Here is a 22,672-nt window from a genome sequence, read left to right as displayed (position 1 = left end):
TGTGCGCCCATGAATTGCTTGCCCCTCTGATTTGCATAAGGACAATCGGCGGCGGCGACTCGGGGGTCATCGCCGACCCCCGGACCAAATGAGCAGCCGGCTGCAGACGCCCCTCCAGGACGTGTGAACTTGAAGTAGACTTTACTCAACGACAAAGATTATTGATTGATACTAATGTCAGTGAGTCCGTCTGGGAGCCCGTCTGACATCTGTCCAGTGTGAGATTGAATTTTGACTTTCAAAATAAAATCAAGCCTAACTCACACAGTATATAGTTGGCATTTTATTTAGTCATGCAGCACAAAAAAATATTTATTTTTGCAAAGCAATACAAAGGTAAAAAATAAGATACAAAAAAATTGTGGATCACATTACAGGGGGTTTGTGTTTGGAAATAAAAGTGCTTTAGGCTGACAGAATTCTGCTTCTTTATACTGACTGGTAATATATGATAATTGAAATAAATAATAAGACAAGTGATAAATGTAAAAAAATAAACTTATGTTGGAAAAGAATCACATAACAATAGGGCTCATTTTGATTTGGTTTAGCGGGCTAGCTTCTCTTGTAATAAGTTCTGGTCCTGCCGTTCTTTTTCAAGGGCTCACTGCTCACAGTCTCCAACGTGGGATTGGGCGAATTCCGGGCCCGCTGAGGATGAAATTATGGAATATGCAGCAGTTCATGCAAGGTTTTGACACAAGCCCTCAATTTAAGGTCCACTATCAAACTTACCATCAACAGCCTGGAATTCTGCAAAACAAAAAGACAAATGGTCATGCTGACAGTCAATGATCCGACAAACAATAAACAGCTCTGAACAGACTTTGAACTTTGTTATCTTTCTGACAATGACTCAATAAAATTTCAACACATCCTTCTCACCGCCGTTAGCCTTTCTTTTCCGGATATAATATCCCACGGCGGCGGCCGCCAGAAGGCTCAGCAGTAACCCGACGACGCCTCCGATGACCACAGCGGCCGGAACCTTTTGGGGAGGAACTGAAAGTGAAAGTTGAGCTCGTTCCTTGCTTTAAGAAGGTTTTCTACTTTGTCATTTCTATGCACATGGACTTACTCCAGTTGCTTTGGATGGCGTCTTGGTCCAGTTTGATGACCAGCTGCTCCTTGACACCACCGAACTGAAACACGCACTCGTATTCGGGCCACTCAGCGAGCGGCACCGCCGACACGTTCAGGTTCACGCTCATCTGGAAGGTTCCATCATGGTTGGGCAGGAGCTCGCCGTGTTCTATATGTTCGTGGAGCTCCTCGCCGCCTCTCCTCCAGAACATCATGGCTAGTCTGGGGTAAAAGCCCGTGGCGTGGCAACAGACCATCGAGGTGGGTGTCTTCTGGAGGAGAGCCATCGAGGGAAGCTCTGCGGGAGACAAACAGAGGTGAGAATGGGTCACACGTTTGGCATCAGTGGCGTCAGACTTCACCTTTTTTCTGCAGGACACTCTTCCCATAGTCCACATACATCTTCAGCCACTCCGGGCACTTGACTTTATAGTAGTCTCTGTTGTACTCCAGTCTCTCCTTCTCCCTGTCCCAAATAAGCTTGGTGGTGAAGGCCTGCGGGGAGGGCGCCGTCCACGTCAGCGTCTCCAGGTTCAGCACGATGAAGTCTTCTCCGTCATAGCCGTACTGGTTGTAGCCCACAATCTCGCCGCTCTCATCGTCAATTTCGCAACCGTTCATCCGCTGTAAAACATGGCTGCCTGGCGGCCAAGTTACACGCTTAATCGTTATACTCGAGTCCATTTTATTGAACGCGGCTCACCTCCAGACTGGTTTAAGCGGTGACTCAAGTCCTTGAGGTTTCTCCTGAAGACGTGCTGGTTGCCTAAGCACTTGCGCTTGTACCAGTCCAGTTGATCCGGAACGTCCCGGACCAGCTGCTTCATCCATTCCTGTTTGGGTTTCGCCGACTGGATGTTGCTATCACAGTAGCCCACCCGGACGCCGTCCACCTCAGCAGCGCCCACAAACTCGGGGAAGTTTTTCACACCGGATGTTGCCGTGATGAAGTATTTCAAGGAATGTCTGTCTGTACAGGTGGAATTCGGTATGAACATACCAGAAAATGACATAGCTGCATTTAATGGGCGAATTTGTTCGCACATATCGATAAAAAGAATACAGTACTGTCAAGAAAATGTACCGTTAGTTAGCGAAGCAAAGTGAAACCGAAACTGCGCGTTTTTGCGCACTTTGAGGATAAACAAAAGAGGGAGTAAATATGTGTAATCGGGGGAAAATTAGAACAAGTAAAGGCAAGCTAACCTGCAGATGTGTCCTGCACACTCCATACGGCCAAGGCGAGCAGCAACGTCAAGATGTTGTTCATCGTGCTCTTCATCCTAAGCACGTGATATCGTTTGAGCTCAACTGTGAGCTTGGGGGGCGTAGCTACATTACTTTACTGATAAGACACAAGGAAGTATTTTTATGAACTTTCCTAGTGTCCTTCACGTGTTAAATGCATTAAATATCATAAGCATATTTGACAAAAACTAAAAGGTTTGCTTCTTCTGATTATAACATTGTTTTCCAGTGGGTGACATTTTATTTATTCTTATTCTCTTTCATGGTTTTGTGATATGCTTTATATTTGCTTTTATCTTATTATTTCGTATGTTATTTCGTTGCCAGGTTATTTGAGCTTGTGGTGTGACGTCACAATCGCAAACAAGATGCGCCCCCAAACAATCCTCAGGAAAACATCTCGCGAGGTTTTCCCTACACTCCCACTACACACACACACTTTCCCTTGTTAGCAACCCGAGACATATTAAAGCGGCTCTTGCTTTATATAATGAGATGACTGTGTCTCCAACGTTTTAAAAGATATCTGTGTAGAACTTTATAATTCAAAAGATTTCACAAATTCTGTGTCATGTACTCATACTTGCAGACAGAGAGCGAAAAAGGGGGACGGGCGCTCGGAATCAAGATGTCTTCCCGCGAGATTTAAGAACTTGTGCGAATGCCACGTCTCGGCTAGCAGCTAGCATAGCTACAGGTAGGATACATCCTCCGAAGCGAAGCTGCGTCCTGTTTCTCCGACGCGGAAAAGACAAACAAACTTCCAGGCAACCGGTGCACCATTGGTATGTATCCGCAACAATGTCTGCTTGTATATTAATTTAGCTGGTGCTACTTCTGCTGTTAGCTGGGCTGGTTCGCCGCCTAGCCCCCAACTGATGCTGCGTTCATTCTCGCGTTCATTTTGTTCATTTGTTTTCCAGCTTAAGTGGCGATAAAGTCAGACAGGAGCTAAATCTGCTTAGTCGGTCACGACTGGGGCGTCAAACGAGGAAGTAAAGTCCGAATCCAAACTTGAAAAGCATCTTTTTGACGTCAGGTTGAAAACTTTAAAGCCTGCAGACCCTTGTCTGCACTTTCTTGCAGAAAATCAATTCAAACCGAACGTGATGCAATACAATACAACCTGCTACTTCTTTCTATTCATCAGTTGTTTGCACACAGAGATGAACGTCGTGGTTGTTTGGAGAATCATAAAGGAATGTATCTCTGGAATTGAAGTTGCCAAAGCAGTTTCCCTGCCAAATTTCCGTTTTATACACATTTGGAATTGTAGTGCATTTACATAACTCAGTTGGACCCCCCCTTCCCCCCTTTTCAGGACTTATCCTCAACTGCGATTGGGTGGTCACCATTCCAGATTGTACATGCATGCATGCACATGTGCACACATTTTTGGGAAGAAAAAGAATCTCCATAAATTGATATGGAGTTTAATGTTGCACCTACTGCCATCTAGTGGAAGGGCGTTGAACATTCTGCCTGTTGCAATGTGATGTTATTTTGACATTGTAGTAAGGAGGAAGTTGAAGGTCGTGACACTTGAGCTTTTGGATAATTTAAGAAGTAGTATGTTTTCTGAAATTATTTTCATTCTTGTGATTTTCTTTTTCTTTCCCAGGTAAGTACAATGGAGCGCCCACATCTGATGGTGACACTGGCCACATTTGCTTTCGTGCTGTTGTTTGCCTCGCGCCTGAGCAACGCTCACAGCCACTCGCACGACCACGATCATGGCCACCATCACGGCCACGCTCACGGAGATGAGCATCATCACCACGGACACTCGCACGGAGATGAAGACCATCACCACGGCCACTCACACGGCCCGGAGGTGAAGATGTTCCACGGCGCCAGCAAATGGAGCGCCGAGGCCAACCTGCCGACGGAGGAGGAGGTGGTGCAGGAGCACCACGAGCACATGCACGATCACGTGCAAAATGATGACGCCGATGACCAGGGTAATGACAATGATGATTTCCAGAATGATAACGAACAGACAGATGATGACTTGCAGCAAAATGATGAGCAAGTTCAAAGCAATGATCAGGGTCACGCCGATGAGTTTTTCAGTGACCAAGAACCAGCCGAGGACCTTGATTACCTTGATGACCGTGGTCATGACGATGACCATGAATATGTCAGTGACCAAGAGCAGATTGATGACTATGGTCAGGCCGACGACGATTCTGACGCCGATGAGCGCGCCGATGAGCGTGCTGATGACCATCTGCAAGCCGATGACCAAGAGCATGTTGATGATGCGCACACCAGTGACCACACTCATGCCGATGATCATGTGTATGCCGATGACCACGAACACACCGATGACCACGAACACACCGATGACCTTACGCGTGAAGATGAATTAGACCATACTGATGACCAAGAACAGGTTGATGATGAGCATACCGGTGACCACGTCCACACCGATGAGCGTGAAGAAGACCTCGGCCATCAGGAGCAGGCCGACGACCTCGTACAAAGCGATGCCGATGACCAAGAGCAGATTGATGATGAGCACACCGGTGACCACGTCCACACCGATGAGCACGAAGAAAACCTCGGCCATCAGGAGAACCAAGAGCAGGTCGACGACCACATACGAAGCGATGCCAACGATCACGGGCGAGACGGTGATGATGCCGATGAGCGCACTCGCGCCGATGACGACGGCCATGGACATGGTGATGAACACGAGCATGCCACTGACCAAGAAAATGCCGAACAATGCACACGACGCTGAGGTGGCATGCCAATGACCTCGTGAGGGCTCATGCTAAATTATTCCATCGTTGAATGGAATAATTGGATTGAACAAATCTTTTTGTTACTAATGACAGTTATCCGGTATTGTTAAACGGTTTAACAACTAACCCTATTGCAGGAGCGGGAATGATGTCGTCGCCGACCTTTTTGAAATTGAAAACTACTTCTTTGCTACTGATGAATTGTTTCTTGATGACTTTTGTTGTACCTTTAGACCATGCGCACGCTGATGACCATGGTCATTCGCACCACCACCATGGAGACCATGCGCACGGGCCTGACTGGTTCACAGCTGAAGGGCTGGGGATTGACGACGAGGAGAGAGACACGATGGAGCTGTGGACGCAGGTAAGAGGCCAGACCATCCTCGACCTTCCCACTTTGGCTTTGAGAACCGTCCCTAACTCTCAACCGTCCGTCTTTGCCCTCAGGCCATCTCCGCCACGTTGCTGATTAGCGCCGCGCCGTACCTCATCCTTTTCCTCATCCCAGTTCAGTCCAACAGCGACAAGCACCAGAACCTGCTCAAGGTCCTGCTGAGCTTTGCATCAGGAGGCCTGCTAGGCGACGCTTTCCTTCACCTCATTCCACACGCTCTGGGTACGTTTGCAATTGTTACTGTCCAAACGCCGCAGAAAACGTTTAAAACTGACTTCTGCCCCTCACGCAGCACCGCACTCGCACCACGGCGCCAACACGGGGGCCGCCGAGAAATCACATGGCCACGGCCACTCGCACGGTAACTTAGACTCAAAGTTTGACAACTTGGAACAATGGAAAGACTCAACTTGACTTTAAGCAAGATTGTGTGACATGTCAAATCATGACTTGACTCGACTTGCTTGATACTCAGAGGTCAAAACTGCGCTAATGTGACGTCGTTCTGCAGGCATCGCTCATGATAACATGATGTCAGTGGGCCTGTGGGTGCTGGCCGGCATCGTGGCCTTTTTGATCGTGGAGAAGTTTGTGCGCTTTATGAAGGGAGGCCACTCGCACGGACACTCGCACGGTAAGATGAACGCGGGGAAATTTCCCGAGTCGATCCAGCTCACTTTTATTTTTTTGGTTAAGATGTCAAGGAGAAGGACAGTGACGGTGAAGAGAAGGCACCCAAAAAGGTGGAGGAGAAGAGTGCCGGTGAGTCGAAGGATTCCATCGATCAAAATCAAACGATTTGATTTCTATTTTGTCTTTTTTTTGCAGACATCAAGGTGTCTGGCTACCTGAACCTGGCGGCCGACTTCACTCACAACTTCACGGACGGCCTGGCCATCGGCGCGTCTTTCCTCGTTAATCCAGCAGTGGGCGCCATCACCACCGTGACCATCCTGCTGCACGAGGTGCCGCACGAGATCGGAGACTTTGCCATCCTGGTCCAGTCCGGATGCACCAAGAGGAAGGTGCTTCATTCGATTGGCAACCTCCATTCGATCGGCGACCTACTTTCCATACTTCCTGTTGCTAACTTGTGATTTGCCCTCTCAGGCCATGTATCTGCAACTGCTGACCGCCTTGGGAGCGCTGGCCGGCACCGCCTGCTCGCTGCTGGCCGAAGGCGTGGGCGCGGCCGCCACCGCTTGGATCCTGCCCTTCACGGCGGGCGGCTTTGTTTACATCGCCACAGTGACTGTCCTCCCGGAGCTCCTGGCCGGCCGCTCCAGTTTCGGCCAGTCGCTGATGGAGATTCTGGCGCTGTTGTTCGGCGTCGGCATGATGGTTCTGATCGCCGAGTACGAGTGAAAGAAGTGAACGTGCTTTTTCTTTCCTTGTCGTCACCTTTGTTTTAGTCTTTTGTGGGGCAAAAGCTGTGTTTGGTGGAGGAGCATCAGCTGATGAACACATCAGGAGAGGAATGACTTTCTCACACGCACACGTTGTTTTTGTTCAAAGTAGCTGTTTGCTCTAAAGTGGATGGATTCTTTTATGTATTGTAAGAGGTCAAAGGTGGAGCTTCAGATATGACATGGGGAAAATCTTTTTAAGGAACTGGTGTACTGTGCCGACGAAATAACTTGTGGCACTTAAGCACAAATACACGTTTCTGTAAACAAGGTAAAGTTTGTGAACAGTCATTTTTGTTTTGACAATGGCATGTTGCAGTTTTGAAAAAGATGTGCACCGTTTGCCCATTTGTCCACAAAGTACTTATTTTACTTTATTACTTATTTTTTGACCACAAATGATCCCTTATGTGCTAATTCTCGCGCGGTTACGATTATTTTTGGTTTTAAACCCCCACCTCCATGTCATGGTTGGGTTGCTGTGTAAAATGATCGAGTGATTGCAGGGAAGTAGATTTTTTTTGTTTATTAGCAACTGTGAAATCAAACCACAACACAATTGTACACAACTGTGACCAGTAATAAAGGGTGATAAGATACCAGACTTCTGCCATAATTGAAAACATCAACATAGCACAGGAAGAACAGTACTATACCGTATAAAGTACCATACATACATTTGCAGTCTGAAAACTGGTTCAAATTGAACTTTTGATGTTTAAAGACCAAGGAATATAACTTGTTTCCCCTTCATTAATATGACCAATAACCTGTGAAACTAAATTAGAAAAAAAAAATTTTTTAAACACTGCGGTCACTTGACTTGACACCAGTCAGACAGACGTCACCGGTTTTAGCAGTTTAGCAGCATTGTTAACGTCCTAAAGTTTAGAGACTAGGTAAGTATGAAAATTATCATTTTAGTATAGAGTTTAGTTTAGAGATTTGAAACATATATAAGCTAGAATAGAACCACATCAAAATGGTCACACTAAAACCAGCACACAAGACAAGTTCTTGTGCAACCTTATCAGATCCTCCATTTCAAAAAGTTTGTTTTTATCGTTGAGCAGTTTAAAAGACATTCTCTCAACAATTTGTAAGCCAAGTATAAGATGTGACCAAACAAATTTTAACCCCAAGAACAGTTGGCAACCTCAAAAGGTGAGAAAGCAGCTGCTTGCCATTTTAAAATAGCATTGTCTTTATTTTATCTACATGCAGTATTATTTTTTTTTATCTACATGCAGTATTAGCTTGACCCAAAACAGAACTGAACTCTGTCAAAGGGTTCAATCTATGTTAAAGCTGAAAAAAATATATATATTTCATCATGCAAATTATCACAACTATTCGCATAAATTGTGAAGACATACCCAACTCACCAGCCGCTTGAACATATTGTAATCTCTTTTGACTTTACATGGCATTAACATGCATGCAAAAGTAAGAGTGCAGTTGGACGTGTTGTCAGAGATACCGAAATCACTCTGTTGCATTTTCGAAATAGCAAATGCTTTGTGGAATTGGTGACGCCTGCCCGATTGACTGTTATGTCCCTTCTCTTCTGCAGATGGTGAAAGATAAAGGACAGCAGAAGTCTTTGAGCCTCTTCAAAAAGTCTCCTAACCTTTATGACTCTTTGTGGCGATGCATCCAGGCACCCAAAGAGCAACCTAAAAGTGCACAAGAAATTTTCTTTTTTTTTTTTAAACAACACTGACTTGTTTATTTATTGAACTTGCTTTCTGTGTTGCTATTTTACAGTCAGTTTTATTTCCACTCTGTTTCTGATGCTGTAGTTGGACTGCCCGATCTCATTGGCAAAGTTGTCATCCATAGCGTTCTTGAACACTCGCGACAGACTTTTTTTGGGCCAGCCCTTCATCTTGTACCCCACAAAGAAGTAAAGAAACGGGTTGACGCAACTGTGGAAGAAAGCCAGGCCCTTGGCGATGGGCATCAGCACGTCCCACAAGCTTCTGCTGTCCACCAACCGGAGAATATGCAGACCATGGTAAGGAGCCCAGCATATGAAGAAGGCGCACACCAGCAGGGCCATCAGCCTTAGGGGGCGCGTCGTAGCCGTCAAGCGGGTGCGGCGAATGCCCACCCCGGCCAGGATGTAGCAAGCCAGGATGACCGTGAAGGGTATCAGGAAGCCGCACAGGAAGCGCACGACATAAAGTGCCGTCTTGACCTGTCTGTGGTTCTTGTCATCCAAGATGCAGCTGCTCAGGTTTCTGTCGCAAACCAAGATGCCTCGGTAATAGAAGAAGGGCCAGCTTAAGGTAACAACCACCACCCATGTGCCCAAAGCCACGAGCCGGGCGGCGCACACGGTGCGGCGGCGCCGAGTTAACAATGGCAGCCACACGCAGGCGGCTCGGTCCACGCTGATGACGGCCAGCATGAAGACGGAGCAAAACATGTTGGTGTACTTGGAGAAGGCTTTGACCCTGCACATGAACAAGCCAAAGGGCCAGTGGTCCAGGAACAGAACCCTGACCAGAGAGAAGATTCGGGTGACACAGAAGATTAGGTCCGCCGTGGCTAGGTTGACCAGCCACACGTTGAGGACGCTTGCCTGAGAAGGAGGCGGAGAAAAATGACAGGGAAAGCCGACTAAAACAGTGGAACTTCACTCTGTGTTAACTAGACTTCCATTTCCCAACAATTTAAATGCGTCCATTTACCTTGAGCCGAAATACCACCACCAAGATCACGATGGCGTTGCCCGGAAGGCCAAGCAGGACGGTGAGCACGTCGAAGATTAAAGCGAGCACGTCCATGTCACTATCGTCGCTCATCTGGAGTGCCGCGACACGAGGCGAGGCATTGAGGAAGAGAGCGGATGTTTCATTCACACAACGAACCATCTTGAGACCTGAGGAGGCAACAAACTTCAGTCACGCTCGTCTCGGGTAAGATTTCAAGTCGTCGTAAATTCATTGGCTTGCTTTATTTATACTTGAAGGTAATTGTTAAAAATGTGTAAAGACAAAGAATAGACGGGAGTGAATTGTTATGTCACCGAGAAGAATCATTCTAAAAAGGCAACTCACCCTTCCGTTGACCGTATTGCTCTATGTTTTTACTTTAATGTGTAATTTTAACATTCAAAGGACCGTGAGTGACTCTTGTCATCACCGAGCGTGTATGAAGTTGGTCCACAAATATATTTTAGGCCTGCATAAGAGGCGGAGCCAGAGGAGGGGGGAAGCGACCATGATGAACCTGTTGAAAGCAGCCAGTCTCTTGTCCAGTAGGCGGCGCTATGACAAAAGTTTACATTCAGAGCCATACGCTTTTGTTTTGCGTCTAAGTCCGGCTAATTTCTCTCTGAAGTATAGCACACTTTTATTTTCCTTTTGGACAAGACAGTATGGTAGATAAGAAGACATTTTTATTACATTTGAACATACAAAGGCAGCGACACATCATCAGTTGTTTTAGCCCCCCGCCCCTCATCACAGCTGGGATTCGCTCCCCACGGAGTCTTCCTTACTCTGCCCCGACCCCCCGTCCACATCGTCAGCCAGAACGCTCTTGTACAGGCCCGCCAAGGACTTGCCCGTCTTGGACCGGCCCTTCATCATGAGACCCACAAAGAAGTAAAGAACCGGGTTGACGCAGCTGTTGAAGTAGGCCACGCCCTTAGCGAGGTAAAGCCATTTGTTGACCACCAAGTTTTTGCTGTCCAGCATCCGGAGCATCAGCAGGCCGTGGTAGGGAGCCCAGCACAGGAAGAAGGCAATCACCAGCAGGGCCAGAACCCGGAGGGGGCGCGCCTTACCCGACAAGCGGGTCCGGCGGATGCCCACCCCGGCCAAAATATAGCAGGCCAGGATGACCATAAAGGGCAGCAGGAAGCCGCATAGGAAGCGGATGAAGTAGAGCGCCATCCTGGCGTCAGGGTCCTTGATCTCCTCGATCGTGCACTTGGTCACGTTCTTGGCCGACAGGAAGACTTGGCGGTAGAAGAAATAAGGGCTGCTGAAGACCAAGGCTGCTGCCCACACGCACACGGCCACCACCCGGGCGTAACCCACAGTGCGGTGGCGCCGGGTGAACACCGGGAACCAAATGCAAATGGCCCGGTCCAGGCTGATGACAGCCAACATGAAGACGGAGCAAAACATGTTGGCGTACTTGAAGAAGCCGTTGAACTTGCAGATGAACAAGCCGAAGGGCCAGTGGTCCAAGAAGAGCTTCTTGACCAGGGAGAAGATTCGAGTGAAGCAGAAGATTACATCCGCCACGGCCAGGTTGACCAACCACACGTTGAGGACGTTTTTCTGAGGAGCAGGAAGCCTCAAATAAGACATTCTGCTCGGGATCTTGTCACAAATCCATTCCCGATATTCACGCGACAGTAGTAAAAGAAAGCAAACCTTGAGCTTGAATCCCGCCACCCAGATCACAATAGAGTTGCCCGGAATTCCAAGCAGGATGGTGAACGCGCCGAGGACGATGGAGAGCGTATCCATGTCGCCTCCTTTACTCGCCTTGACCGCCGGGATGTTGAGGGAGGTGTTGAGGGAGAGCATCTTGGGACCTGAGGAAGACATGGAGGTCACGTGGGGGAGGGCTTTGAGTTCCCCGAGTCCACTCGGCACCTCCAATAACTCATAGAGACACGTTGAGTCACGGTCGTGTTCATCAGCTCTCCCCCCGTTGTTTCCATCACGTAGCTCCGCCCCTACTCATTCGCAAAAATACACCCCCGCTCCTGTCTCATTTCATCCAGGCAAATTTGTAACTTCCTCATTCTCCCTTCTCACACTCCTCCGGAATCGCAGAAAATTGCTCTTGAGAAATAATCGCTGATGCCTCACACGTTATAAGTGAAATTTAACAATGGCAATTGAGAGAGCAAAAAATCTAAAAATTTCACAGGTCACTTGATTAGGTACTTAATCTAAAAGTATCAAGTCACACCTATGGACAATTTGATTGTGTACCTAATAAAGTGGCACAATTTCACCCAGCACATTATGCAATGTGTAAGAAGTGTTGTAGGAAAAACTTTGAAACACACATGTAAGCATAAATAGAACCGAATTAGCTATTATTAGTCCTGCAAAGGGAAAATCCAGAATCCCAAAATGTCAACGTACATGTTTACATCAGCCACACGCGGCCTCGCTACATAAATAATGAAGTATCCGAATGTGAATGACAAAGTCAACGTGAATAGTTTAAAAGCGGTAGTAAGAGTCACCAGCTCTGTATCAAAAAATAAACTATAGCAAAAAATAAATAAAAATTAAACATGAATCATGTCAATGCTATACTTTATAATATATGTCAGTGTAAATAAATGTAGCAATAGTTAATCACATTAACTTGGATGTGACATTGGTAGGAAGGGCCAATGCAAGAAGTCGTGAAAAATCTTCAAATTATAAGTGCGAGAAAATTCCCACTTACTTGTTAAACGGGAGGAATCGGGTCGGCTAGTTGCTCAAGAGTGCCGAGACCAAGTGAAGACACACTTTAATACTTCCCCTTTTGTGGCATGAATGATACATGCACACACACACACACACACACACGCACTGTCGTCAGCAGCATAAATAAATTTACAAAGCAAATGACGGAGCTTTTCCCCAGCAGCTAAAACGACACTCGGTACAGTTGGAGTTTTTGCTGAAATGAAAAAATGTACACAACTACCATGTCAGATTTAAGTCCCGTCTTGCCAACTTGTGTCATGTTTGTCAAGTTGTTTTGGAAAAACAAGATACTAATATCGAGTTAGTTCCGCAGACACGTTTGTGACCGAGAATAAAACGGAAGCTAATTGGAGGTGTTTGAGTGTGAGATGGTGATCAGATAAAACACTCTCACCTAAAAGGTGACATCTTGGTTTCCTGTTAAGTTTCTTTTTTTTTTTTTTAATATTGTTCACTTTCCTTCCTGTTGACACGAATATGCCAAAATTAATCACTTTGTCTCGGAAACTTTGAGTTATGTTAATGAGCCCAACTGTGATGTCACAATTCGACATAATCCAGGACAGCTAGTTGGTCAGAAACAAGGAGATCACCTGGTTGTTTAATTTCACACTTGACGGGTGAACAGATGAACAACATTTTGCATACAAAACATTTATAAAAAAAAAAAAAGGAGTCCTCTTAAATTGACACAAAATACTCCAATCCACTAGAGGCCAGTAATGTGCATCACAATGCAGTTAAATGCCGTTTCAAAAGTCCAGTAAGTGCTTTTTGATCACTTTGTCACGTCTGTTACAGTATGATACAAACAAACCATACATATATATATATAATATATTTACTTTGAACTTCTTGCCAACATAAAAAGTCTAGAAAAGACTGCATATGGTAGTGCCTGTGAAGTTGCATGTGCCTTTAAGAGGCGGGTGGCGTGTGACATCAGCAAGTCCGCATGCAAGCGCTGAGGTGTGAGCTGGGGTCAACAGCAGCTTGTGTGCGCGTGAGCATAAATAATGAAAAAATAAAAATTGCAGTTAACCGAAAATGCAATATAGTAGGGTGCTAACGATAAACCACGTGTTGGGACAAAAACTTTTTTGTCCCTCTTGGGCTAGTTATATTTTAATTGCATGCATACATAGAAAAGTGCACAACGAGCGGCAGCATGCAGAGATTTTTATTTTTAGGCCAAATTGTGTAGCCCCACCCCGATATTAAATCCCAAATATATAATATACAGAATATATGCTGTCGTGGTTGTTTTGAGTTCACTTGGCGTTGCTGTTCTCCCCAACACACTTGTGCTTCTTGACCTGAAACTTGAAGGGGAAGCGCTTGTCGCACACGGTGCAGCTGAAGGGTTTCTCTCCCGTGTGTCGCCGCTTGTGCTTGCCCAGCGTGGAGCTGTCGCTGAAGCTGGTGTTGCAGATGGAGCAGGTGAAGGGTTTCTCTCCGGTGTGCGTCCTCGTGTGTTTGATCAGATCGCCGTTGGAGTAGAAGCGCTTGCCGCAAAACAGGCACGGGAAGGGTTTCACGCCCGTGTGAATGTGCGAGTGTTTGACTAAATGCGAACGGTGGAAGAAGCGCTTGCCGCAAACGGGGCAGCTGAATGGTTTTTCTCCCGTGTGGATTCTGGTGTGGGAGCGCAAGCGGTCCCTGGTGGCAAACATTTTGGTGCAGATGGTGCAGTGGAAGGGTTTGTCCCCCGTGTGGACGCTTAAGTGGCGGGACAAGTGGACGCGTTGGTTGAAGGTTTTGCAGCAAAACGGGCAGATGAATGGTTTCCCGCCCGGGTGCCGCTCACGGCGCGTGCAATTCAAACCGGACAATGTGCTTCCGGCTGTCGTCACGTCGCCAGGAGCTCCGGTCTTGGGGTCAGGAAGGGCCGACGCAGCTCGCTGCGACCGTGTAACCCGAGCCACACGGCTGTGAGGTTGCACTCCCACGAGGGGCTCCACAGTGGCACTGGCCTCGCCCTTGTCCTCAGGCGACTGGGTCTCCTCGTCATCTTCACTCTTGACAATGATGCTAGTCACCTGGCCGTCGGCCGTCTCCTCTGGTTGCTTGGCTTCATGACTGCCGCACAGGTCCTCCTGCGCCTCCACTTTGATGTGGGTTGGCTCGGGCTCCTTCAGCTCCATTGTGGAGCTCTACTTCTGCTGCCCGGCAGCAAGATCTAAAAGACATGAGAAAACATAAGGGTTGACTTTTATGTTGACTGATTTGCCTCAATGCATTGGATCAATTGCAAAGGGCTATTTTGCCAAATTACATCGCAGTAGTCAAGTTTATTTGTATAGGATAGGACGATTCTTAGCAATATTACGAAGGTGAAAAAAGGCAATTCTGGTTATATTCTTAATGTGCTTTTGAAAGGAGAGCGTTTGGTTAAATATTACCCCGAGATTAGTTGCAGTAGCGCTCTGAGTGATAGATTCAAGATTCAAGATTCAAGAGTTTTTTATTCGCCATGTTTGAGCGTGCCAAACAAGGAATTTGACTTCGGTAGAAACACACCCTCTGTTCAACATTTAGGTGACTAACAACATTCAGGACATGTGAATAATGCAAAAACAGTGTAGACAAATTCAAGAAGGTGTGAGGAGCAGGATGTTATTGCACAGTAATGTCTCTGAGACTCTATGAGTGGTGTGAGTTCATCAGAGCAACAGCCTGGGGGAAGAAGCTGTCTCTGTGTCTGCTGGTTTTGGCGTACCGAGCTCTATAACGCCGTCCGGAGGGGAGTAGTTCAAACAGACTGCAGCCCGGGTGAGAAGGGTCTGTAGAGATGTTCCTTGCCCGATTCCTGGTCCTGGACAGGTACAAGTCTTGGATAGATGGGAGGTTGATTCCAATGATCTTTTCTGCAGTTCTGATTGTCCGTTGTAGTCTGTGCTTGTCTTGTTTGGAGGCCGATCCAAACCAGACAGTGATGGAGGTGCAGAGGACAGACTGGATGATAGTACGGTTATCTATGGTTATAATGGTTTCCTAAAATAAGTGTTGATGACGAATTGGACCAATTGTCAACATCTCAGTTTTATCTGGGTTAAGACGAAGGAAGTTGAGAGACATCCATTGCTTGACCTCCGCAAGGCACGCCTCAAGATTACAACAGTCCCGCGGATCTGTCATCGATAACGGCATATATAATTGGGTGTCATCCGCGTAGCATTGAAAACCAATATTATATTTGCGTATTATGTCCCCATGCGGAATCATATAAATATTAAATAGAATTGGTACAGATACAGAAACTGTGTTGATTGAAAAAAAAAAAACATGTACTTGCGCAATCTGAATATCGCCCCGCCCTCAAGTCAGAGATCAACTGATGAAGTCGAACTTGATACCTGCCCACATATCTCCTCAACGGCCGAATTAAGTCGCTGATGCACCAAAGCTCTCAGCATTTGAACTTTACACATTTTCAACGCGGTGCTACTGTTGACTGTCTTTCTTTTCAGCATGCATTGCTAACTTCCGCAGCTCTTTGTTTGCAGCTATTCAGCTAAAGCTAATTCATACAACGTCGAGGCCGCCGCGGAGCGACACAGAGGAGATGCGGTGCTTTTGCGTCTGTTAAATGTCACACGTGTAGTGAAAGGACAGCCATTGTGGTGATAAAAAGTGAGGGGAAACACAGTTTAACACTCACGCTGGCTCTGTTTAGCGACGTGATGCTAACTTCCGGCCTTTTCTTCTTCTATTCTGCCATTCCGTCAACCGCGTCAATCCTCTTAACGTTGCTGCCGTCTTGTGGACGTAGTGGGTTACTACATACAATTGTTCCAGTGATTAAATGGTACGTAAGAGGAGCCAAACAGTATACTCAAGTAACACTATTATTATAACTCAAATAGATGGTAAAAGAAGTTCTCCAATTATTGAGTAATAGTAAATAATTTTCAAATAACCGTTATAGGAGCAACTGATTTACAATATTATTACCCCAAAAAGGTTTTTCCCAGAGCTAAAGAGTACACTGGAAAATCCCCTCATGTCAGCACCATGCATGACATGGGTCCACCCACGCCGAAGCTTAGCGCTGTGTGTGCTCGCCAGTCCATCTGTCAGCCTTCATCCTTCATCCAGTCAAATTACCTACATAAACTCGCATTCTCATTCGATGTCATTTACAGTATTTTACTTCACAACCCAGACTAAACTACGAGAACTCCTGAACTTTATTTTGCGGGTAATCATAAGTACTTAATAATAGGCACGAGGCATTTCAACAGATAATAAATTTGCACACCGGGTGTCAAACTCATTTTTTTTCGCGGGCCGCATTGTAGTCATAACTTGTTTCGGAGGGCCATTATGACTGTCAACCCAAATAAATGATTTATATACAGTAAAAACTACAAAACAAACTGACAAATAACTCGTTTTCAAATCAGACGAGTAAAAACTGGTCAAATATTTTAAAAATCAATATATTAAAAGTGAAGACAATTTCCAATTCTAGTAATGAAACACGAATTCGATGCACAATTTGTCTTCGCCGGCCATATAAAAGGATGTGGCGGGCCGTATCTGGCCCTCGGGCCTTGTGTTTGACACCTGTATTATAGACTATACCTGATGTATTTCGACGCACAAAACATGGAAATAAAAAAAAACAAACATTCAAATTAGATTAAAAAGCGTAAATAATGAGTTAAAAAGAATCATTTGTATTACTCATCCAACCACCATCGCGTTTTAAAATAAACAAATAAATAAATAAAAACGCAGCTGGTCACGTGACTCGGATGAGCCAGATTAGATTTAAGGGACTCTCTCGATCCTTCCTCTCACTGGAGCAGGAGAAGAACATCTCGCGCGACATAGGTTCTATGTGACAACAATTTATTGTTTTATTGTCATATTTTATTTTAACATACAAGCGGAGCTAAACGGCGTTCCCCCCCCCCCCCCCACCCCTGACAGCCTTCATGTAAATTTGCGCTCGTTTCGGTTTCCCATTTGAGAATGATTTCGCCGTGGGACCGCTGGTACTCGACGAGTTGCTGCCTCTGCTGCCATGTCCGGACGGGCACCATTATTTTGGGTATTTGGTACATGGTAAGGACTTCGATTGAAGCAAGCACGCCGACTTTATCGATAGCATTGTCACATGCCGATGCATTTGAACTAGCTTGCGACGATGTTGAACCTCGGATGTTTCTCACCTTAAAATAATGTCTGCATTTCCTTATCTCGTCGTGATTTACATTTATAAACACTGTTCAACGTTTTTAAGAAACATTACAGTGACTCTAACAAATCGGCTCAAGTGTTGGGACCCATCTCTCAAAAAATCTGGTTTTATTAGGATAAATCTGCCCAGTTTGCTGAAAGGAACACTGGCGTTTTATTCTTGGGGTGATTTAAAAACTTTATCATCATTATGGCATATACCCTATTCAAGTCATTTTAAAAAATCTTGTCAAGAGACGGGGAATAAAAGAAACATTTGCGCAAGTGTGCACACCCTCTTCCAGTATGGGATGTGATGTGACTACAAAAAAGTCAGGAAAAGCCTTCTAGAACATCAACATTGGATTCAATCCGAGGCGCTTTAAAAGGTGGCAAGTGTCCATTTAACATGATTTTGAATGGGTTCATTCATTCTGACCACATGTTTTGACATCAAGTGAGTCGATAGTGTAATATTGGACAAAGGTGTGCCACTTTTCATTTATATGTTGTATAATGGCCATCAGGTGTTTTGCACTGTTTACCCTTCATGTGCACTTTGGTTAAATTTAGCATTGCTGCTTTTGGACTAACCTGAGCTTTTAAACATAGTAGCGCACCTCCTAAGCCTGCTAAATCCCCGCTTGGGCTTTTGTAAGTGTTTACGCTATATCCCCCCCCCCCCCCTCCTGTCTGCATACTGTTTTCGTCTGGACTAACATGTCACAATAGCATTTTTAAAAACCATGGTGTATTTTTTTTTTCAACTGTCACATTCCTCACAAACGTTAAGGATGTTGAGAATCTTTATTTTCTTCTCCTTCGCAGCTCATCAACGCGGTTGTGCTACTCATCTTGTTGTCGGCCCTCAATGACCCCGTGCAGTATCGCTACCACCTCACCAGCTCCGAGCTGGGCACTGACGTCGATGTCATGGACGACGCTAGTGAGTGCAAACATAAACACAATCTCGTTTTCATCTCAGTGTGTCATGCGGCTCGTCACATCTTGGTAACATTTAACAAATCTCCTCGTGGGATCAGTCGATGGATTGGTGAGTCATTCAAGATGGATGCCGTAATCCAACGTGGAACGAGATGCTGCTTTTTAATCAGACGCCGTATTAGCGCATGCGTGTGGCCTTGCGTCGGCCTGAGGGGACGTTCAGCCACTCTGAGGCACATCAGCTGTGTCCGAGCTGACAGTGCCATTCCGGGACAATCATAAAAAATAAAAAATAAACCGCCACCAGCGCTTCGGGGGGGTAAAATGTCTTTGGCTTTAGCGTTGGAAAACACAAACAAGATGAGTCATTTTAATTAACGAAAAATGAGAGCACCCTGGCAGAAAGAAAGCTCGCTGACCAGAATCAAAGGATTAGCCTCTGTGCATTTTTATTTTTGCGTTTTTTGGTTGACCTTTTAAAGACATTCAGTCCAATATCCGCTCTGTCAATTTGAGACTTTCAAAATATTTTTATTAGGCGGCTATTGATTGCGTTGCTTGGCAACCGTCAATGCACCTCTGGATGAACCCGGAAAATCCAATTTGATTACAGTGAGTTCAGATTCCACCAGTCGATAGCGCTAACTTACTAACAGCTCATGAGCAAACAGAACTTAACTCCAATCTTTTTTTTTTTTTTTTTCTGCAGATATCTGCATAGCAACAGCAATCTCCCTCCTCATGATTCTCATATGTGGAATGGCAACATATGGCGCTTACAAGGTGAGCCCACATTCAATTTTACCATCGCAAAATATTCGACTCATTTGAAATTCCCGCCTCATCCCGCACAGCAACACGCCGCTTGGATCATTCCTTTCTTCTGCTACCAAATTTTCGACTTTGCCCTTAACACCCTGGTGGCCGTCAGCGTGCTGGTGTACCCCAGCACGGTGCAGGACTACCTCCAGCAGCTGGTGAGTCAAATTCATCACATTCCAGAAGACTCTTTCTTAATCTTTTTTTTTTTCTCCCTATCCTTGCAGCCGGGAACCTTCCCTTACAAAGAGGACATCATGTCCACCAATAATATGTGCCTAGTTATCGCGGTCCTCCTCTTCATTGGCGGCATCCTCTCCTTCAAGGTAACATTTACATTGAAACTCTCCGGACACTCGATTAGCTGAACGATGAAGAAGGATCGCATTCCTTTTCCTCACTTTTCAGAATGAGCAGATGGTTCGGGCGGGGGCGTAAAATTGGAGCGGTTCACCGCTTTAACGCTGGCTCGGGTGCGAGCCCAGCACGCTACTCGGTCTTTTCACACACCGACACAATGAACCTGCTGTTAGCCTGCCAAGTCCCACCGACAACTGAAGGAGCGCAGCAAGAAAACAGATGCTTAGCAAGCAAAAAAATAGAAAGTCATTTACATATAAGCCGAAATCAGTATTCCTAGAAAAAAATAACAGTCCATTCATTTGTGTCTCCAGGCCTACCTAATCGGTTGCGTGTGGAACTGCTACAGATACGTAAGCGGCCGAGGCACCACTGAGGTCCTCGTCTATGTCACCACTAACGACACCACGGTGAGTTCTCAAACCCATTTCTTCTCATTACAGCCAAAAACAAAAAGGCTTAGACATCCCTGTGGGACACCTGTATAAATTGAATATCATTTCAATACCTTTTTTGTTTATTTTTTAAATGTGTAGATTGCCCTGGTGTTTTTGTGAGGCTCTCCGCGTAAATTGAAATTGGATTGGCGTTGTTGTCGGATTAGAGATACGGTATCCGCCGTGCAGAGTACACTTTGTGCGTCCGTCGGGTCCTCTCGTAAGGCTTTAAGCACGGTCACACTTTCCATCTGCCTGTCTGCGCTAATCCCCCCCCAACACTGATACATAAGAGATTAATCTGCGCTCGCTTCGCCGTCGTCACCAAGCTCATCATCGCCGTCGTTCGTCTCATGCTCGGTCGTACAATAACGGGCGAGGCGGCGTGAAAGCCATGAATCTTAAAAGCGCTCCTTTCATCGCCATTGCAAAAAGCAGCGGCGGTAAATGTTTGAGTGCATGCTTTTATATATGAAATGTTGTTTTGCACACGCAGCCTCCGCATGCTCTTTATGTGTCCTCTGTTGTCGTGGACACGTTACATAAGCGTCTGCCTGTCCGCTTCATTTCAAATCCCCGGCCGTGATGGGTTCGCAAGGCCTTCCCCCAGCTGATGCCTCACAATCGCATCCCCTCTGAGCACATTTCTCCCGCTCGCCTGAATTAGCAACGGCAGCAATTGTGCATTCCTGCAGCCTGTGTGCATAGAAGAGAATTTAAAGAATGGAGATTGTTGCTTTTCCTTGACAATCATACAAAACAGCGCCCCCTTTCTCTAATTTTGTGTTCTGCACTCTGTTTAGGTTTTGCTTCCACCCTACGAGGAAGTGGTCGCCATACCACCTAAGGAGCCCCCCCCTCCTCAGTACGTGGAGGCTTGAGCCCAGCCCGTCCAGTCTCTTATAACCCCCCCCCCCCCTTACACCTCCATCGGTAGGCGTAGATGAGTCTCGGATGTGGATTCTTGACATTTCCGTTAGTTTAGAGACGGTCTTTCTGTCACCGTGACGTCTGCTCCTCCGCACGGACATGCACTTTGAGTCGGCCACCAACTGTTAGCCCTTCGATACTGTGAATCTCCCTCGTGTTTTTGTCCTGAGTGAGGAGCAAGAGCACTTTTGCATCCCCCTCCCTCTTTGAATGTAACGACGGGGTATTTTTGTATGTTTTTTTTTTTTTGTATAACTGTAAGGAGAGGGGGGGGGTTGGTGGTCATCCCCGCGAGGAAATTACAAGTCTTCTAAAAGTCTTCCTTCAAATGTGCGGCTCCATCTCGAAGAGGATATGCACGCAAACCGCGACATCTTCCTCTTTTGTGTCTTTTACTTTTCTCGGATCGAGTTTGGTGGAGCTCCTTGAAGGCATTTTCCTTTCAAGACGTAACATGGGAGAGTTTCTTGTGTGTGTGTGTCACTGCCCTTTTTCCAAACAACTGTTGATTTATGTGGTGCATTAGCTTAGCATAATAGCACAAACTGGTAGAGCACATCCATCAAATTAGTAATATCTCATGAACTCAATAGCACCTCTGTATTCGAATAGAATTTATCTATTTTGTGCAGTCTTAGTAGCGACTGATCATCTATTTTCTTTTTAACAACCAATCACTAAAATAGCCAAGACACAAAATTTTGCTCCCTTATGTAAGAGTCCATCATAATTTAGTACTTTAATAAAACGCGTTGTGTATTGTCGTAATATCGGCGTATAGTACTGTGTACATAAATGAAAACACTTAAAAATATTATAAAAAAACAACTAAAATTTAGCATCAAACTCAAACTGCAAGTCTCATTCAAGGGAAAAGCACAGTACCTAGATGGGCGCCTTCATGACCAGTGCTTCTGCACATGCAATCGAGCTCGCACTTTAAAGCGGCAGACATGACATTGCTTGTCGTTGTGACGTCGCGTCCGGAAAAAAAAGCAGAGCGGTTTGATATTCCAAGTCGGAAGTGTGGAAAACACAAAGATGAAAGCTGGGATGACTGATGCCTCAGTGTATAATTGTCAGAATCCCTTTGACTGTCCTTTACAATCCAGCAATGTGTCCTCAATCATAATAAATAATCATTAAAAATACATGGCATGGGGTCCCATGATTGGTCTTATTTCAAGATTAAAATGACTAAAGCAGTTATGCTATCATTCTAAAATGTTTTGGGTCATAAACTTGAGTTTGCATGCATTTTCACCATTAAAAATACACTGCGCAGTTTTATGGGTCAAGTTGTAGGAATCCGGTTCAGATATGCTGATTAGAGTAAAAAAAACTACATCACGTGCAAAAATGCAGACAGATTGTGACCCACATGCTCATCCGTCCGGGCAAAGTAGGTGAGCGTCTATCAGTCTTCTATCTAAGGTAATGCCTGACTCCATTTTGAACAGCCACGCAGGCTAAATCCCCCACTCATCCCAGAGAGACGTACCCAATGTGTGGCCATGGTTGTAAAAGCACCATTTATTATTTCGATCCTCCTGCAACTGAATAAGGTCACCAGTTAATTAGAAACCGCTTAACATTTGTATTTAATTCTTCAATCCCTTTAAAGAATCCTTGGTCATACCACCTTAAAACT

General features: G+C 45.7%; 6 protein-coding genes across 8 annotated transcripts; 2 read left to right on the top strand and 4 right to left on the bottom strand.

Moving 5' to 3' along the window:
• Positions 1-270: 270 nt before the first annotated feature.
• On the bottom strand, positions 271-2,446 carry LOC133144134 (major histocompatibility complex class I-related gene protein-like). The gene is made up of 7 exons (XM_061266594.1): positions 2,290-2,446; positions 1,787-2,053; positions 1,446-1,724; positions 1,079-1,381; positions 886-1,002; positions 736-753; positions 271-651 (listed from the first exon to the last, which is right to left on the bottom strand). Exons 1-7 carry the CDS (start codon positions 2,363-2,365, stop codon positions 605-607), a joined length of 1,107 nt encoding a protein of 368 aa, XP_061122578.1. The 5' UTR covers positions 2,366-2,446; the 3' UTR covers positions 271-604.
• A 405-nt stretch (positions 2,447-2,851) lies between these two features.
• slc39a7 (solute carrier family 39 member 7) lies at positions 2,852-7,483 on the top strand. The gene is made up of 9 exons (XM_061266581.1): positions 2,852-3,116; positions 3,953-5,018; positions 5,315-5,448; positions 5,532-5,700; positions 5,771-5,839; positions 5,990-6,112; positions 6,175-6,240; positions 6,307-6,503; positions 6,589-7,483. Exons 2-9 carry the CDS (start codon positions 3,962-3,964, stop codon positions 6,841-6,843), a joined length of 2,070 nt encoding a protein of 689 aa, XP_061122565.1. The 5' UTR covers positions 2,852-3,116; positions 3,953-3,961; the 3' UTR covers positions 6,844-7,483.
• A 1,157-nt stretch (positions 7,484-8,640) lies between these two features.
• Positions 8,641-9,763, bottom strand: LOC133144957 (C3a anaphylatoxin chemotactic receptor-like). The gene is made up of 2 exons (XM_061268009.1): positions 9,581-9,763; positions 8,641-9,471 (listed from the first exon to the last, which is right to left on the bottom strand). Exons 1-2 carry the CDS (start codon positions 9,761-9,763, stop codon positions 8,641-8,643), a joined length of 1,014 nt encoding a protein of 337 aa, XP_061123993.1.
• Positions 9,764-9,996: 233 nt separating this feature from the next.
• LOC133144135 (formyl peptide receptor 2-like) lies at positions 9,997-12,612 on the bottom strand. Its single transcript, XM_061266595.1, has 3 exons — positions 12,318-12,612; positions 11,279-11,442; positions 9,997-11,182 (listed from the first exon to the last, which is right to left on the bottom strand). Exons 2-3 carry the CDS (start codon positions 11,432-11,434, stop codon positions 10,355-10,357), a joined length of 984 nt encoding a protein of 327 aa, XP_061122579.1. The 5' UTR covers positions 11,435-11,442; positions 12,318-12,612; the 3' UTR covers positions 9,997-10,354.
• A 310-nt stretch (positions 12,613-12,922) lies between these two features.
• On the bottom strand, positions 12,923-16,091 carry LOC133144136 (gastrula zinc finger protein XlCGF8.2DB-like). Of its 3 annotated transcripts, none has more exons than XM_061266598.1 (3): positions 16,005-16,077; positions 15,063-15,298; positions 12,923-14,522 (listed from the first exon to the last, which is right to left on the bottom strand). In XM_061266598.1, exon 3 carries the CDS (start codon positions 14,485-14,487, stop codon positions 13,615-13,617), a length of 873 nt encoding a protein of 290 aa, XP_061122582.1. In that variant the 5' UTR covers positions 14,488-14,522; positions 15,063-15,298; positions 16,005-16,077; the 3' UTR covers positions 12,923-13,614. The 3 variants fall into 3 exon arrangements, with proteins under 3 accessions (XP_061122582.1, XP_061122580.1, XP_061122583.1); XM_061266596.1 differs by having other exon boundaries at positions 15,063-15,318; positions 16,005-16,049; XM_061266599.1 differs by lacking the exon at positions 15,063-15,298 and having other exon boundaries at positions 16,005-16,091.
• Positions 16,092-17,100: 1,009 nt separating this feature from the next.
• laptm4b (lysosomal protein transmembrane 4 beta) lies at positions 17,101-22,170 on the top strand. The gene is made up of 7 exons (XM_061266601.1): positions 17,101-17,416; positions 18,359-18,476; positions 19,185-19,258; positions 19,330-19,452; positions 19,522-19,620; positions 19,969-20,064; positions 20,895-22,170. Exons 1-7 carry the CDS (start codon positions 17,324-17,326, stop codon positions 20,970-20,972), a joined length of 681 nt encoding a protein of 226 aa, XP_061122585.1. The 5' UTR covers positions 17,101-17,323; the 3' UTR covers positions 20,973-22,170.
• Positions 22,171-22,672: the final 502 nt, after the last annotated feature.

This window comes from Syngnathus typhle, linkage group LG20 (genome assembly GCF_033458585.1).
Source record: "Syngnathus typhle isolate RoL2023-S1 ecotype Sweden linkage group LG20, RoL_Styp_1.0, whole genome shotgun sequence".
Taxonomy (NCBI): domain Eukaryota; kingdom Metazoa; phylum Chordata; class Actinopteri; order Syngnathiformes; family Syngnathidae; genus Syngnathus; species Syngnathus typhle.
The sequence above is the reverse complement of the archived record's forward strand: the minus strand, read 5'-3'. Positions and strand labels throughout refer to the sequence as shown.

Bases quoted from the DNA above. Each gene is read 5' to 3' on its own strand.
- LOC133144136 (XM_061266599.1), bottom strand. From the start codon at position 14,487: ATGGAGCTGAAGGAGCCCGAGCCAACCCACATCAAAGTGGAGGCGCAG.
- slc39a7 (XM_061266581.1), top strand. From the start codon at position 3,962: ATGGAGCGCCCACATCTGATGGTGACACTGGCCACATTTGCTTTCGTG. The intron at 5,840-5,989 runs GTAACTTAGACT...GTCGTTCTGCAG, and splicing joins TGGCCACGGCCACTCGCACG to GCATCGCTCATGATAACATG. The intron at 6,504-6,588 runs GTGCTTCATTCG...TTGCCCTCTCAG, and splicing joins CCGGATGCACCAAGAGGAAG to GCCATGTATCTGCAACTGCT.
- LOC133144135 (XM_061266595.1), bottom strand. From the start codon at position 11,434: ATGCTCTCCCTCAACACCTCCCTCAACATCCCGGCGGTCAAGGCGAGT. The intron at 11,183-11,278 runs GTTTGCTTTCTT...CCTGCTCCTCAG, and splicing joins TGGCGGGATTCAAGCTCAAG to AAAAACGTCCTCAACGTGTG.
- LOC133144134 (XM_061266594.1), bottom strand. From the start codon at position 2,365: ATGAAGAGCACGATGAACAACATCTTGACGTTGCTGCTCGCCTTGGCC. The intron at 2,054-2,289 runs GTTAGCTTGCCT...CCACCTGTACAG, and splicing joins TGTGCAGGACACATCTGCAG to ACAGACATTCCTTGAAATAC. The intron at 1,003-1,078 runs GTAAGTCCATGT...TTTCACTTTCAG, and splicing joins CGCCATCCAAAGCAACTGGA to TTCCTCCCCAAAAGGTTCCG.
- laptm4b (XM_061266601.1), top strand. From the start codon at position 17,324: ATGATTTCGCCGTGGGACCGCTGGTACTCGACGAGTTGCTGCCTCTGC. The intron at 17,417-18,358 runs GTAAGGACTTCG...TCTCCTTCGCAG, and splicing joins TTTTGGGTATTTGGTACATG to CTCATCAACGCGGTTGTGCT. The intron at 20,065-20,894 runs GTGAGTTCTCAA...CACTCTGTTTAG, and splicing joins TCACCACTAACGACACCACG to GTTTTGCTTCCACCCTACGA.
- LOC133144957 (XM_061268009.1), bottom strand. From the start codon at position 9,763: ATGGTTCGTTGTGTGAATGAAACATCCGCTCTCTTCCTCAATGCCTCG. The intron at 9,472-9,580 runs GTAAATGGACGC...CCTCCTTCTCAG, and splicing joins TGGTGGTATTTCGGCTCAAG to GCAAGCGTCCTCAACGTGTG.